We start from the raw sequence: 16,036 nt of genomic DNA on the forward strand, positions 1-16,036 counted from the left end.
GCATTTCACAACTACTATAACCAAAGTTATTTGAAAGTAACTTCTTTATAAATCTTAAAAGATCTGGCACATAAACCTGGGTCAGTCTAAATTTCAAAGATAATATAAAAGTTATTTTTTAAATATATAAACTATCTTGACATTTCATGAGTTCAAAATTTGAACTTCCTGTACTATTTAAAGTACAATATATCCTATATAGAGAGGACTTTTCATTCATATTTTTCAAGAAAAATTAAAGAAGTGGTTGAAAATGGCATTGAGAACTATCACATGAGGATGTATTAATAGCAATATACAGGCCAATTTGAGTTTAAAGATAGCTGAAGAGCAAGCTACAAAAAGTATAATTTTATAAATGCCACAGAAGTTCATTTCTAGTGTTTGTCTAAATTTGTCATTTGAAACAAATAACGTATTATATTTGTTATCCAGCTGCTTGTTGGATCTCTAAAGTAAAGGACTCTAAAACTAGTACTTTTTGTTCCCAAACTTTTTCCTTTTCTAGCAAAGGAGACAACCTATAAGATAAAGCATCAGAAGAGTTTTCAACCAAAAAGTTTATGAAAAAATTAGCATTATACTTCTGATGCAGTGAGAAAACCATACTACTTGGAGGCCAAAATGGAAATATTATTTTATTTTTATTGTTTTTATCTTCCAAAAATGTCTTGAAAAGAGAAACAAGTGAGGGTGAGGCGTAGAGAAGTTATCTAGACATAAGCTGAAATTAGAAAAGTAGAAAAAATTAACAATGTGAATAATTATGAAATATGAGGGAAAATGAAGACTGCAGCTATACAATTAAACATTCAGTCACAAGTTTTCATAGAGAATGAACTTTGTGCAGAGCTCTGTAGGAGCATAGACATTGAAAGTAATGCTTATAAACTTGGTATTCTAGGACTTGCAAAGCCTTGAGATTTAAAAGTTTTACATTATATAATCATATGTCAATATAATAATAATTTCCAACCTGTTCCTTGAAAACACCAGAGCAACCATTTATTTTCCATTGTCCCTATCTATTAAAAAGCAAGGCATGGTATAGGCATTCAATATATTATTTTGGTTATTTTATTCAGATATCAAAAAAATAAATTTAAGTGGTTACAAACATTTTAAATATTGCTGCTAAATCTAAAAGTGAGAGTTAGAACCTACCATGTATGCATAATTCCACTAAACCTTTCAATTATTTATATATTATTTGTATATTAAAGTAAATAATTGTTATCTAAAAAGTTAAATTGGTAGAAAGGTTCAGAAGCTAAAATTGTCAGAAAGGTTTATTCCTCCCTACTACATTACATTAAGCAACTAAAAATGGATATTTTAATATATACCTAGATTAGCCACCATGTGGCACCAAGGGAGCACCATATATTCAGTTCCTAGAGCTTGTTAAAGAACCAACAGTAGAAAGAATAAGGCACGTTAATTTTACAATTCTTACCTCTAACTTACATTTTTAAAATATATATCAAATGTAATTGATGATATTTTATTCTTCACTCAAATTTCAAAAATCAGATAAAACATGACATATAACCTAATATATCTTTGAGACCCAAATTTTCTAAAGACAGAGAAAAAAACTAGACTGAAACTACAAGCATATCCATAAGTTCACTCAAAGATTCTCTGAAAATACTATAATTCCTTGGTTACATCTAATATTCATCATTTACTTCAGAGTAACTAATTACAAGACAGCATTTCAATATACTTAGAATTTAATCTCTTGTGGTTAGCAGTCTCAGACCACAGCAAACCGATTACCTGAAATACCAACTGCTGGAATCAAGTGATGAACTGAAGTTTTCTTGAGTTCTGTAGCAATCTGCTACACTATAATGCATAGTATGTTTGTGATACAAGAAACATAACAACACACTCCATGTTAATGCAAAATAAAGTTAAAGAAAGATAACTTACCCACACAGTTTTATGATATCATATGCAGATTCTACAAAACGAGGCTGGTTTTTTATCTTTCCTGCACACAGATTCAGAATTTTAAATATCTGTGCTAAATCCCTTAATGGCTTTAATATTTTTAGTTAAGAAATAAAATTAATAAAATTAAGATTCTTTATTAACATATTCTTTATAGTATTTCTGTGAAGAAAGTATACAGAATTCCAACTACTTTGCCAAATGTGGTAGATACTGTTTTAATTTTTCTTATTTTGAAGTCTAAAAAAGGAAATTTAGAACCATTTTTTTTTAAAAAAACATTTCATTTTTGCCTCAGAAAAACACCTACTCAAAATTTTTTTCCTCTCACAACTTTAGAATTGGATTACCAACTGCTACAACACAGATTCAGTTGATCAATAACTTTCCACTGGCAATGAGTAATAGCACACTGGAAACATTAACATATTGATTAGGGTCAATTATACCCTTCATCTTCACCCCCAACCCCCACCCACACAAACATATGCTGTCTCAGAATAAGCAATCCAAACCTTACTTTACTCTACTATTTTATTAATATTAAACTGAGATGCATTTTCCTGTGTTTAAGGCTTAAATTGGTTAGGATTTTATCTGAAACGAATATGAAAGCAAAATATAGGCTTTCTAGATCTTTAAACAAAAGCATCTTTTATTTTATCTATTAAAAAATCCTGCTGGCTGGGCGTGGTGGCTCATGCCTGTAATCCCAGCACTTTGGGAGGCCGAGGCAGGCGGATCACGAGGTCAGGAGTTAGAGACCAGTCTGACCAACATGGTGAAACCCCGTCTCTACTAAAAATACAAAAATTCGCTGGGCGTGGTGGTGCATACCTGTAATCCCAGCTATTTAGGAGGCTGAGGCAGGAGAATCGCTTGAACCCAGGAGGCTGAGGTTGCAGTGAGCTGAGATCACACCATTGCACTGAAGCCTGAGTGACACAGTGAGACTCCGTCTCAAAAAAAAAAAAAAAAAATCCCATTGGCACATAAACACATTTCATTGATTTTGTTTTATAGCTAAGAAATTATGGTAGATGTGACTTACACTTCTTGGTTGAATCGTATTACTTCTAGCCTTTTTCTAGGACCTTTTAGGAAAAGATGGGAGAGCAGGGTACACTGGAAATAGAAAGCTCTGTTAACTTCCTACAGAAGTGACCAAGATACTTCTCCAACTTTGCTAAGTTTTACAATTTATATAGCCAGCCTATGAAAGGGAATCAGAAATAGAGCCAATTGCCACCAACGGTTTACATGAAGAAAAAAAAAAAAAATGGAGGTGTTGAGGTATCAGGTTAAAATAGGAAAAGAAATCACCTGCTAGTAGACATTTTCAGCTACCAGTAAATAGGGCTTGATATACACAAGCCCTAAGATTGAACAGGTCCAAATAAAACCAAGAATAAAATATAATAAAAGATTTAGATAAAATTATAAGAAACATTTTTCTGAATGGAAGTCTTAAGAGGTTTTGAACTAGAACGAGCTAATATTAGAGCTTGATAACTTTTTTTTCTTTTTTTAGAGATGGGGTCTCTCTCAGTCACCCATACCGAGGTTGGAGTGCAGTGGAGCAAACATAGCTCACTGCAGCCTCAAATTTCTGGGCTCAAATGACCCTTCCACCTCAGCCTCAGCCTCTGGAGAAGATACAACTACAAGTGTGCATCACCATACATGGCTATTTTTTTCTGTAGAGGTGGGGTCTTGCTATGTTGCCCAGGCTGGTTTTAAACTCCTGGCCTCAAATGATCCTCCTGCCCCAGACTCCTAAGATGCTGAGATTACAGGCATGAGCCACAATGCATGGGCTTAATAACTTCTTTAGACCAAGTCAGACAACTGTTCAAGATCATTTTCGGGGGTGTCCAGTCTTTTGGCTTCCCTGGCCCACACTGGAAGAAGAAGAATTCTCTTGGGTCACACATTAAATACTCAAACACTAATGATAGCTGATGAGCTAAAAAAAAATTGTCAAAAAAAATCTCATCATGTTTTAATGAAGTTTACAAATTTGTGTTGGGCCGCATTTAAAGCCATCCTGGGCAGCATGCAGCCCATAGGCTGAGGGTTGGTCAAGCTTGATTTAGATGAATACTATTCAAAGTGTGGTCTATGGACCACTATCAGTTCTGAAAGTGTATTTACCAGTCTGTGACAAAATGAATACAGAAAGCGAGAGTGGGCATATAAAAACTTTTATAACAATCTAATACTTGTGGGATACTTCTATTGTATTTTACAACAGCATATATATGTAAATGTTAAAAAAAAATGGCCAGCTACAGTGGCTCACACCAGTAATCCCAGCACTTTGGGAGGCCGAGGCGAGAGGATTGTTTGAGCTCAGGAATTCGAGACCAACCTGTACAACATAATGAGACTTCACAAAAAAATAAAAATTAACCAGGCGTGGTGGGTGCATTCCTGTAGTCCCAGTTACTTGGGAGGCTGAGGTAGGAGGGTCGCTGAAGCCCAGGAGTTTGAAGTTGCAGCGAGCTATGACTGCACCACTGTACTCCAGTCTGGGCAGCTAAGGCTGGATGGAGACTCTGTCTCAAAAACAAAGAAACAAACAAACCCCCCAAAACAAAACACAACCTAACAACAAACTGATTCTTATCCACAGGTAGTATTTGTTTGTTTGTTTGTTTTTGAGACAGGGTCTCACTCAGTTGCCCACACTGGAGTATAGTGTCACAGTCTTAAATCACTGTAACCTTGAATTCCTGGGTTTCAGCAATCCTCCTGCCTCAGCCTCCCCAGTAGCTAGCACACACCACCACACCTGGTTATTTGTTTTTTTGTAGAGGCAGGGTCTTGGTATGTTGACCAGTCTGGTCTTGAACTCCTAGCCTCAAGCAATCCTCCTGTCTTGGCCTCCCAAACTGCTGGGATTATAAGTGTAAGCCATCACACTCGGCTTTTATGTACAGATAGTTTTAAGACACACTGGTTTTCATGTATTCTGATCAGGGTGGTATACTTAGTAGGGATAGTATATTTATATAATATTTTACAGATTATCAAGCACTTGCAGGTACATGATCTCATCTAATCTTCCTAACAACCTCATGAGCTTCTATTACTTTACAAGGATGAAGAAGTTAAGAAGTTTATCAAAGGTACAACTGCCCATGTAAATTAATAGAAACAATGACTTTGACTTGGCCCTCTAACTATATCCATTGTCTTTCTGAATCTACAAAAACTTATATTATCCACAGTTACTTGTGTTACATTGTTTCTTCAATTTTATTTACATTCTCTGATACAAAATACAGTTTTGTAAAGAACATAAAACCTTAGATATTCTCTGTGGTAGACAGAATAATGGCCTCTCCAGTTTTTCTGTGGTAGACAGATTAATGGCCTTCCCCAAGATGTCCATGTCCTAATTCCCGGAACCTGTAACTATGTTACATAGCAAAGGCACATATGATTAAGAATTTTGAGATAAGAAAATTATACTAGATTATCCAGGTGGGCCCACCGTAATCACAGGGATCCTCATAAAGGAAAGAGGGAGGAAGGGAGGGTCAGAGAGATGATGATGTGATGACAGGAACAGAGGTGACAGTGATGCCAGTGGGGGGAAGAGGGCATGAGGCAAGGAATGTAGGCAGCCTCCAGAAGCTGGGGCAGGCAAGGAAATGATTCTTCTCTAGAGTCTTAAGGAGAAATCAGCCCTGCCAACATCTTGACTTTAGTCCAGTGAGGCTGATTTTGGACTTCTAACCTCCAAAACTGTAAGATAAAAACTTTATGTTGTTTTAAGCCATCAAATTTGTGGTAATTTGTTACAACAGCAATAGAAAACTAATAAATTTTCTTTTTTTTTTTTTGTTTTGAGACGGAGTCTCGCTCTGCCGCCCAGGCTGGAGTACAGTGGCAGGATCTCAGCTCACTGCAAGCTCCGCCTCCCGGGTTTACGCCATTCTCCTGCCTCAGCAGGAGAGTAGTCCCGAGTAGCTGGGACTACAGGTGCCCGCCACCTCGCCCGGCTAGTTTTTTGTATTTTTAGTAGAGATGGGGTTTCACCGTGTTAGCCAGGATAGTCTCGATCTCCTGACCTCGTGATCCGCTCGTCTCGGCCTCCCAAAGTGCTGGGATTACAGGCTTGAGCCACCGCACCCGGCCAACTAATACATTTTCTAATAGAAATTCTCTTGTTTCAGAATAAATGAAATGAACATACATACAAACATAAAGGATACAAGTCCATTCTGAAAACACTGTACCAGTTTCTTGACAAATTTAAGTTGTTTTTCTTCTAAGCCATCCTAAAACAAATGACCTATTTTAGTTCTTTTGTGCTATTAAATCTGTTGAGATTTAAAAAAATTCTTCAACATAAAAAGTAGACACTTTAAAATTATCAAGTAATTCTTAAGTTGCTATATTATAATGTAAGTGTTAAAAAATGTTTTCTGAAACAGTGAAGGTAAAAATAAACTATCAGAACTATTGTATGATCTAGCAATCTCGCTACTGGGTATTTATCCAAAGGAAAGGAAATCAGTATATCAATGAGATACCTACAGTCCCATGTTTATTGCAGCACTACTCACAATAGCAAAGATATGGAATCAACTTAAGTGTCCATCAATGGATGAATGCATAAAGAAAATATGGTCCATGTATACAATGGAATACTATTAAGCCATAAAAAAGAATGAAATCCTGTCATTTGTAGCAGCATGGATGGAACTACAAGATATTAAGTGAAATAAGCCAGGTTTAGAAAGACAAATATCACACATTTTCACTCATGTGCGGAAGCTAAAAAGTTGTTCTCATGGAGATACAGACTAGAATGATAGTTACAAAAGGTAGGAAGACTGTGGTAGCAAATATTTGTTAGCAAAGTAGGGTGACTAAAGTTAACAATAATGTATTGTATATTTCAAACTAGCTAGAAGAGGGGATTTGAAATGCTCCCAACATAGAAATGATAAATGCTAGAGGTGGTAGATATCCTAAATACTCTGATTTGATCATTATACATTTTATGCATGTAACAAAATATCACATTTTATTATCATAACATCATAAACATTTACAGACATTATGTATCAAAAATAAACTATCATTTAAATTTGATTAGGAAATTGGGAATCAAAATTAGGTTAATATAAAAGCAGTAATTGTTTCCAGAGATAATATTAACAACAGCTGAAGTACATTGAATATTTTTTCTATGGCATGTACCACATGGGCACCATATATATATATCACTTCATTAATTTCCAAAATGACCCTATTAGGAAGATACTACTATGATCTCTGTTTTCCAGAATAGGAAACACAAGCTGAAACATTTTAAAGTAATGTGTCCAAAATACACAGCTAAAAAGTGGTGGTATTAGAAGTCAAGTTTGGAAAGCTGTCTGTAGAAATTGTATTTTTAACCTCTAAAATATGCTCAGTGTTCTGTGCAAGCCAAACATCTTAAGTCAATTAAAAATGAAAATAAGCAAGCAAAACTTCTACACAGTGGTTTCCATGACTGAATTCTGTCTGTCCTTTTAATCTTAAATGTTCCTGAAAAGCTGTGATATTGTCTATACTTTTTCTCTGTAGCCTTATTAAACAGCTAATAGGCACTCTATGTAGTTGTTGTTTTTTAAGGAAATGTAGACATAGTTACAATAAAAATACTTTTCACAACAATGATAGCCAGCAAAAGATAAATTATTCCAATAGTCATTTTTTTCTCCTTTCTATGTAAAAAAACAGAGAATAAAAAATGTGAAAACAGTGACCAAATTTTTGTGACTCCTATTCATGGGACACTGTTTTCTTTTGATAGGCTATACTATGGTCAACCCATTTTCTTCTTTAAAAAAATTTTTTTATTGTAATTTAAGTTCTGGGATACACATGAAGAATGTGAAGGTTTGTTACATAGGTATACACGTGCCATGTGGTTTGCTGCACCCATCAACCCATCATCTACATTAGGTATTTTTCCTAACGCTATCCCTCCCCTAGGCCCCCATCCCCTGACAGGCCCTGGTGTGTGATGTTCCCCTCCCTGTGTCCATGTGTTCTCATTGTTCACCTCCCACTTATGAGTGAGAACATGCGGGTGTTTGGTTTCCTGTTCCTGTGTTAGTTTGCTGAGAATGATGGTTTCCAGCTTCATCCATGTCCCTGGAAAGGACAGGAACTCATCCTTTTTTATGGCTCCATAGTATTCCATGGTGTATATGTGCCACATTTTCTTTATCCAGTCTATCATTGATGGACATTTGGGGTCAAATCATTTTCTGTTTACTCACAATATGTATTCCTTTTTGGAAATCACCACATAAGTTCCTAGTGTGTGCTGGCTTTTAGGCATTCAGTCGATTCTTGATAACATCAGGTGGCATACCAGCATGTGTGCATATACATTTGTTATCTTTTCTCTCAACGCCTACTTTCCCAATTTTGAGTCTTGTGTCTAAAATAACTTAATTTCCATTATATCCTATATACGATTGTTCTCAAAATAAATTATCTATGTGTACATGCTTGTGTGTATCTATCCTGATTTCATAATTAGTACACCACAGTACCTTGTTTTCTACCATTCCCCTCCTCCAATCCTACTAGGTAACAAGCACTTAACAGACGCTAGATGATCCTTTCTCTACTCTTAGGATTCCTTCTGGTACAGCCACCATGGGTGTGTCCATCTCATAAAAGCAAATCTACTGTCTTCCTCCAGTCTCCCCACTTCATTAAATATATTCATACTAAATTTAAACAGTCCTTGAATATAAGGTATGTACTATTTAAAATGTTTTCAACAAAAGGACATAAATGAGACTTACATTTGAAGGGATATATGTTACCTTTCAGGGAAACAGTTTGTAAGTAATGCAGCGGAGTAATTTTCTCTCAAAGCTTACTCACTTTATCAGTCTCTTCAAGGAGTTTGATGACACGATTAAGGTCCATAGGCTTGAAAACACCCTAAAAAACACACAACTCTTACTATTCTATATCATCTTCTATATCAATAAATCATATCTAACACACTAATTTATATGATACTTTCCCTTGGTAACTTAAAAAACATTTTATGACACTAAGATAGTAAGGGGAGAATGAAAAGTAGATGAAAACTTACAGGAATAAATAGATTTTTGAGGGAAAAGACCCCTCCTGAATTCTAGTATTTCATATAATCTTGACGTTTTAAAATTTCATCAGCCCTGAAGGGTCCAAGAAAATATTTAGAATAATAGTACTTCCACACGTTGAGAAATAAAATTATCTTGTACTTGTATACACATTACACTAAGTTTGCCTATGCAGATACATGGTAAGAGCAGCTTCTAAACTACAGGTAGGAGATTGCTTTTCTCAACTAGGTATCCCCTTATCTCAATTAGTACCAGCATTCTTCCAGTCATCCACATTTTAAAAAAAACAGGAACTTCCAAGTTCTACAGATTTTACATCTTAAATATTTCTTGAGCCTATTCCATCTTACTGATTTATTCAGTTCTTAGCTCTTACTTAATTTCAGGTGGTTCCTGCTGTTCTCTCTGACTCCACTCTTGCACCCTTCAACACCATCTTCTATTCTACCATCAGAACAATAAAACTCAAATCTGAACATGACCCATCTAAACTATTCAATGACTCCCCATTAATGCCTCTCACATCTCCTCTGTTTTCACTCATGTTGTTACATTCCTATTCCTCTCCTTGGTTAATTCCCACAGGTCCTTCAAGACGAAGCTCAGATATTACCTTCCCAAAGGATGAAAAAATGCTAGAAAAATGCTGTGCTCTCATAGCACCCTAAGTTTATATCCATTAAAATTACCATTGCATTGTTCTGAAAGGGTCTACATGTTCGTTCCCCAACACTCTCTGCCCCAAAGTTCTCTTAAGAGCAAAAATTCTTAGCAAACTATCACAAGAACAGAAAACCAAACACCGCATGTTCTCACTCATAGGTGGGAACTGAACAATGAGATCACTTGGACTCAGAAAGGGGAATATCACACACCGGGGCCTATCATGGGGAGGGGGGCGGGGGGAGGGATTGCATTGGGAGTTATACCTGATGTAAATGACGAGTTGATGGGTGCAGCACACCAACATGGCACAAGTATACATATGTAACAAACCTGCACGTTATGTACATGTACCCTACAACTTAAAGTATAATAATAATAAATAAATTAAAAAAAAAAAAAACGCAAAAATTTTTGCTTTCAGGCACTCCCAGAATCCAACACTGGGCCTGACATATAATATTGTTAGTTGCTTAATTAATACTTGGAAAATGCAACCAAGAAGAGGCTATATTATAATAAAGTTATTCATTGGTAAACGGGGAAGGAAATGGGTATATCATCCAAAATTTAAGTAGTAGACCCCGAGCACCCAAAGCAATCCTGAGCAAAAAGAAAAGAGCTGGAGGCACCACACTACCTGACTTCAAAATATACTGCAAAATTATAGTAACCAACACAGCATGGTACTGGCATAAAACCAGATACACAGGATAATGGAACAGAACAGAGAACCCAGAAATAAGTCCCTGCATTGATAGCCAAATCATTTTCGACAAAGGTACCAAGAACATACAGTGGGGAAAGAACAGTTTCTTCAATAAATGGTGTTGGGAAAACTGGATAGACATATGCAGAAGCATGAAAGTAGACTCCTATGTCTCACCAAACAAAAAAATCAAACCAAAATGGATTAAAGACTTAAATATAAGACCCTAAACTATGAAGTCACTAGAATAAAACATTGGGGAAACACTTTAGGACACTGGTCTAGGCACAGGTTTTTCTGGGTAGGACCTCAAAAGTGCAGGCCACAAAAGCAAAAATAGACAAACAGGATTACACCAAGCTAAAAAGTGTACCCACAGGAAAGAAAACAGTTAATAGAGTGAAGAGACAACCTAAAATATGGGAGAAAATATTTGCAATCTATCCATCTGACAAGGGATTAATAACAAGAATATACAAGGAACACAAACAACTCAATAGCAAAACAAGGCTGGCCGCGGTGGCTCCCGCCTGCAATCCCAGCACCTTGGGAGGCAGAGGCGGGTGGATCACCTGAGGTCAGGAGTTCGAGACCAGCCTAACAAACATGGTGAAACCCTGTCTCTACTAAAAATACAAAAAAAAATTAGCCGGGTGTGATGGCGGGCACCTGTAATCCAGATACTCGGGAGGCTGAGGCAGAAGAATTGCTTAAACCTGGGAGGTGGAAGTTGAAGTGAGCCAAGATTGCGTCACTGCACTCCAGCCTGGGTGACAGAGTGAGCCCATCTCAAAAAACAAACAAACAAATACAAATAGCAAAACAAAACAAAACAAAAAACCCCAACAACAACAAAAAAGAAATGATCCGATCAAAAGTAAAGTATGATGATACAGAGATCTACAAATTCTAAGTGTGGTTTTGACTATATTTATCTTGGGGGTTAATGCCTTGCTACCTGACATTTTATTCTTAATTCAGTGTTATGTCACAGTGCTTACCCCCATTACAGGAGTTAAGCTCTCCCAGTTTTCTTTGTATCCTCTGTCCTGCTTTCACGCTTACTTCTACTTTAAAATAAATGTTGGAAACGATGATGTAATGATGATATAAAAGATATACAAAAGGGAAAAAATCCTACTTATTCCTATCATGTAGTAAATGACATCTATTTTTATTTTTATATATTTTGTTTTTCCTTACATGCATAAGTATTTCACATAATTTCACTTAATTAATACCATGGCAGCTTCTGAGTTTTAAATCTGCAGTACATACTTTTCCATACTTCTACATAATCATTATTACATTGTCTTAGTTTTAGTATTTCCTTGCCCTTAAAAATTACAAATTCATATATTCTGATCTTAAAACATTTCTCTCAAAAGCAGTTAAAAAAAAATAATCCTAACTGAGATGTCATGGCATCAAAAACAATTTGTAATGAAACATACTAACTTTAAGTCTGTGGAGTATCTGAATGAGCTCATTTACTCAAAATTATATTGATTTTTATTTATTTTTGACATGGAGTCTTACTCTGTTGCCCAGGCTGGAGTACAGTGGTGCAATCACGGCTCACTGCATATCCCAACCTCCCTGGGCTCAGGTAATCTTTCCACCTCAGCCTCCTGGGTGGAGGAGCTGGGACTGCAGAGGCACATCAGCCCACACTTTGCTAATTTTTGTTTTTTTTTTTGTAGAGATAGAGTGTCGCCATGTTGCCCAGGCTGTTCTGGAATGCCTGGGCTCAAGCCATGTGCCAGCCTCAGCCTCCCAAAGTTTTGAAATTACAGGCATGAGCCAACATGCCCAGCCATTTTTACTTTTAAAAATAATTTTAAAAAGGATTTACTAAATACTAATCTATACCTGGTCTTATGTTACCATTAAAAATTGTTAAATATTACTGTTAAATAGTTAAATTTACTGTTACCAAAAATTTTGGTAAATAGACTTCTGCCTTTTAAGATTTGGGGATTTGGCAGTGATATCCACCACTACACCTCAGCTGTCTTTTTTCTTTTCCTCCTACACTCTCAAATTATACATACACACACACACACACACACACACACACAGTGGGTTTTTCTTTTCTGGTTTTCTGAAATATTTGCTTAGAGGGTTAGACTGGGATATTGGAATGAAATGTCAATGCAGGAATATATATATATATATATTAAGACTAATCAAGGGAAGTAGTGGGAATGGAGAAGGAAGAAATCTGTAACTGGTTGTAATCAATTAGCTGTAAACAGGCCGGGCGCGGTGGCTCAAGCCTGTAATTCCAGCACTTTGGGAGGCCAAGACGGGCGGATCACGAGGTCAGGAGATCGAGACCATCCTGGCTAACCCGGTGAAACCCCGTCTCTACTAAAAAAAATACAAAAAACTAGCTGGGCGAGATGGTGGGCGCCTGTAGTCCCAGCTACTCGGGAGGCTGAGGCAGGAGAATGGCGTAAACCTGGAAGGCGGAGCTTGCAGTGAGCAGAGATCCGGCCACTGCACTCCAGCCCGGGCGACAGAGCGAGACTCCGTCTCAAAAAAAAAAAAAAAAAAAAAAAAAAATAGCTGTAAACAGCACTGCACTTGGGCCAGCCCAATGCAGGATTTTCTTTCTAATATTTGTGTGTATTTTCATATTTTTTTCTCCAAATGACCAGGTATAATTTTTAAAAGAACAGGGAGTAGTAAAGATTAAAGCATAGATTCCTCTTAGATTTATCTTGCATTACCCATTTGATGTTACTCTAGGTTTTACCTGCTTGGCAGATTTTTAAAGATTTCTCTCTCTCCCTCTAGCTTCCCTAGACTTTTCCTCCTTCTATAACTATTTATTGGTAGTTTTTTGTTGTTGTTGTTGTTTCAGGAATTGTGCGAGATGTGGGGAATAACAATGTCCTCATCTCATGCAGCTATTGGTCTGGCATGGGATTTTACAGAAGGATTTGTATGTAACACAAGGATCTTAAAAAGCCATTGAACGGTTTGGGACTGAACATATAAACAAAACTGGTCAGACTATATGTGACAAAATAACTCTGGCCGACAACCTCTGCAGCAATTGGCTCAGAAAAGTCAGGATTTGGTCAATGACTGCCAGCTTTCCTGGTTTTTGTTCCTCTGTTTCCAACTTAAGACCAACCAGAGAAAGCCAAATATGCCTTCCAATTCAATCACAGAGGATACCCTGCTTCTAGCTAGCCCACCTCCAGGTTTCCCATGTCAGCAACCTACAATTAGAGTAGACCTGAAGTCTCCCCCACATCTTTTTTTTTTTGTTGTTCCACTTTAAAGCTTTCCAGGCTGCATTGGAGTCTTTGCCAAAAAGTGAGAGTGGCTGACTCCCTCCCTATAGCAACTGCTGAATAAACAGTCTCTGTTTATCGTGGTAGTCTTCATTTATTTCCACAATATTTAACCAGAAGAATTTAATTATGAAAAGATCATCTTGTATGCTGTGTGAGACTGAACTGGAGAAGACTGGGTTGGAGGTAGACTATAACTTTGGGCCTTGAATAGGTAGCAGCAACTGGTATAAACAACATCAAATGGAATTAAAAACATCTAAAGAGGTAGATTCAGCAAGACCTAATAAGTGACTGGATGCAGTGGGAGAAAGAAGGGAAAAGCTGAAGATAATCCCTGGCTTGAGGAAGTATATAAATGATTTCACTATTTCCTGAGACAGGGAAAGCTGGAGGAAGAGGTTTGTGTTGGCGGTTGGAGATGAGAAAAATTGGGGGCAGAGGTTTCTGAATCATAGGCTTAACATGATAATTGAAGATTTGGGGTAAATGAGATCATACAAGCAGAGAGTAGAACCAAAACAGAACATACATATGTAAATATCAAAATACTGTCATCTTAAGATGTTTATGGAGAAATTGTAAAAGCATTCACAAAACCTTTTAAGATCAAAAGTTTAATAAATTGCTTTGAAGAAAATTAGACTTGACTTCATTCAAATTATAGGATGAACTTATTTCCCACTTTACCCAGGGACATTTCAGAGGGGAGAAACCTGCTCATTTGATACTCAGTTACAGAGAAAGAGACTAACACTTATAGTGGTCCTTTTATATGTCTGGCATTTTTCATCTCAATTAATCTACCAAGTAAAGGTAGTACTATTATCCCTCTTAATGAAACTGAGGCCCTGGGACCTAACTTGTTAAAGCCACATAGCTATTAATAATAAATCGGCCAGCAGGTCTGTCTGATGTAGAAACTCTGGTTCTTTGTTCCTTAGTTCTCTGCCTGACTCCTCAATGGACAACCAAGGAGTCTCTCTCAATTTCTCTCTCTCTCTCTCAAGAGATGGGAGTCTCCCTATGTTTGCCCAGGCTGGCTTCGAATTCCTAGGCTCAAGCGATCTTCCTCCTTCAGCCTCTCAAGTAGCTGGCACTATAGACACATGCAACCAACTACACAGGTTATTTCTTGCAAAAACCCTTAAACAAGGCTAGACGATTTTAAGCACACAGTTCATGGAAGTATTACAGACAGTGACAGGATATGACATCGACTAAAAGATTGTGGAAGTTCTCACAGGTTCTCAGAGGGAAAGCAAATTTGAGCAAGGAAGTTCAGGCATGATACCTATGCCAGTCAACTAATCACTATATAAATTGTTACTCAAAGTGGGAAATGAGGTCCTCCAACTAGCTGCATGAGCATCACCTGGAAACCTGTTAGAAAAGCGGAGTACTGGGGTTCATCTAAGACCGACAGAATCAGAATCCACATTTTAATAAGATCCCCATGTGCTCCATATGCACATTAAAGTTTGAGAAGCACTGCTCTAAAGGGGGTTGGGATTCTTTAGAATGAGGGGAACAACATTAAATAGAAAATAAAGGGTAACCAATTAGATATCTTGTGATTTCAACATATGATTAAGGTGAATTTCACTGCCAATCCCATCACTCTCCAAGGGATGAAGCACTTGTTAAACCACATTACCTCTACCTTCCTGTAGGAAGCCAGACACACATAAACACTGGGATTAATACTAGAAAAACAATCCGAGAACTATCTTCCTATTTGGTAGGTTTTGATACCCAATGTATTAGTCTGTTTTCACACTGCTATAAAGACACACCTGAGGCTGGGTAATTTATAAAGGAAAGAGGTTTAATTGACTCACAGTTCCACCTGGCTAGGGAGGCCTCAGGAAAAACAATCATGGTGGAAGGCAAAGGGGAAGCACCTTTACAGGTGGCAGGAAAGACAGAGAGAGAGAGAGTAAAGAGGAAGAGCCCCTTATAAAACCATCAGATCTCCTGAGAACTCACTATCACAAGAACAGCATGGGGGAAATCACACCTATGATCCAGTCACCTCCCACCAGGTCCCTCCCTCAACACCTGGGGATTACAATTTGAGATGAGATTTGGGTGGGGACACAAAGCCAAACCATATCACCCTGTAAATATCATCTGAATTTATTTAATAATTTAATAAAGCTGTTATGACAAGAGTCATTAATAATAACAGAAAGTTGCCATTTGTGGGGCACTTGGAATGCATGTGCTGGGCACTGTGCTAAATGCCTTACAAA

General features: G+C 37.2%; 1 protein-coding gene across 28 annotated transcripts in view; it reads right to left on the bottom strand.

The window, feature by feature from the left end:
- CFAP69 (cilia and flagella associated protein 69) overlaps positions 1-16,036 on the bottom strand; it is a 67,793-nt gene that overhangs the window by 48,059 nt on the left and 3,698 nt on the right. For 24 of the 28 annotated variants that reach the window (XR_012432714.1, XR_012432712.1, XR_012432713.1 and 21 more), the window contains exons 2-4: positions 8,869-8,928; positions 6,183-6,248; positions 1,939-2,048 (exon numbers count right to left, since the gene is read on the bottom strand). Coding sequence is in view for 11 of the 28 variants with exons in the window: in XM_045388734.3 (XP_045244669.2) it covers positions 1,939-2,048; positions 6,183-6,248; positions 8,869-8,928 (236 nt within the window). In the remaining 17 variants the exon portion in view is untranslated. Of the gene's footprint in view, positions 1-1,938; positions 2,049-6,182; positions 6,249-8,786; positions 8,929-16,036 lie in introns of those variants that run through there. The other 4 variants (XM_065542373.2, XM_074035563.1, XM_065542374.2 and 1 more) reach the window with 3 other exon arrangements.

This window comes from Macaca fascicularis, chromosome 3, assembly GCF_037993035.2.
Source record: "Macaca fascicularis isolate 582-1 chromosome 3, T2T-MFA8v1.1".
In the NCBI taxonomy this organism is placed as follows: domain Eukaryota; kingdom Metazoa; phylum Chordata; class Mammalia; order Primates; family Cercopithecidae; genus Macaca; species Macaca fascicularis.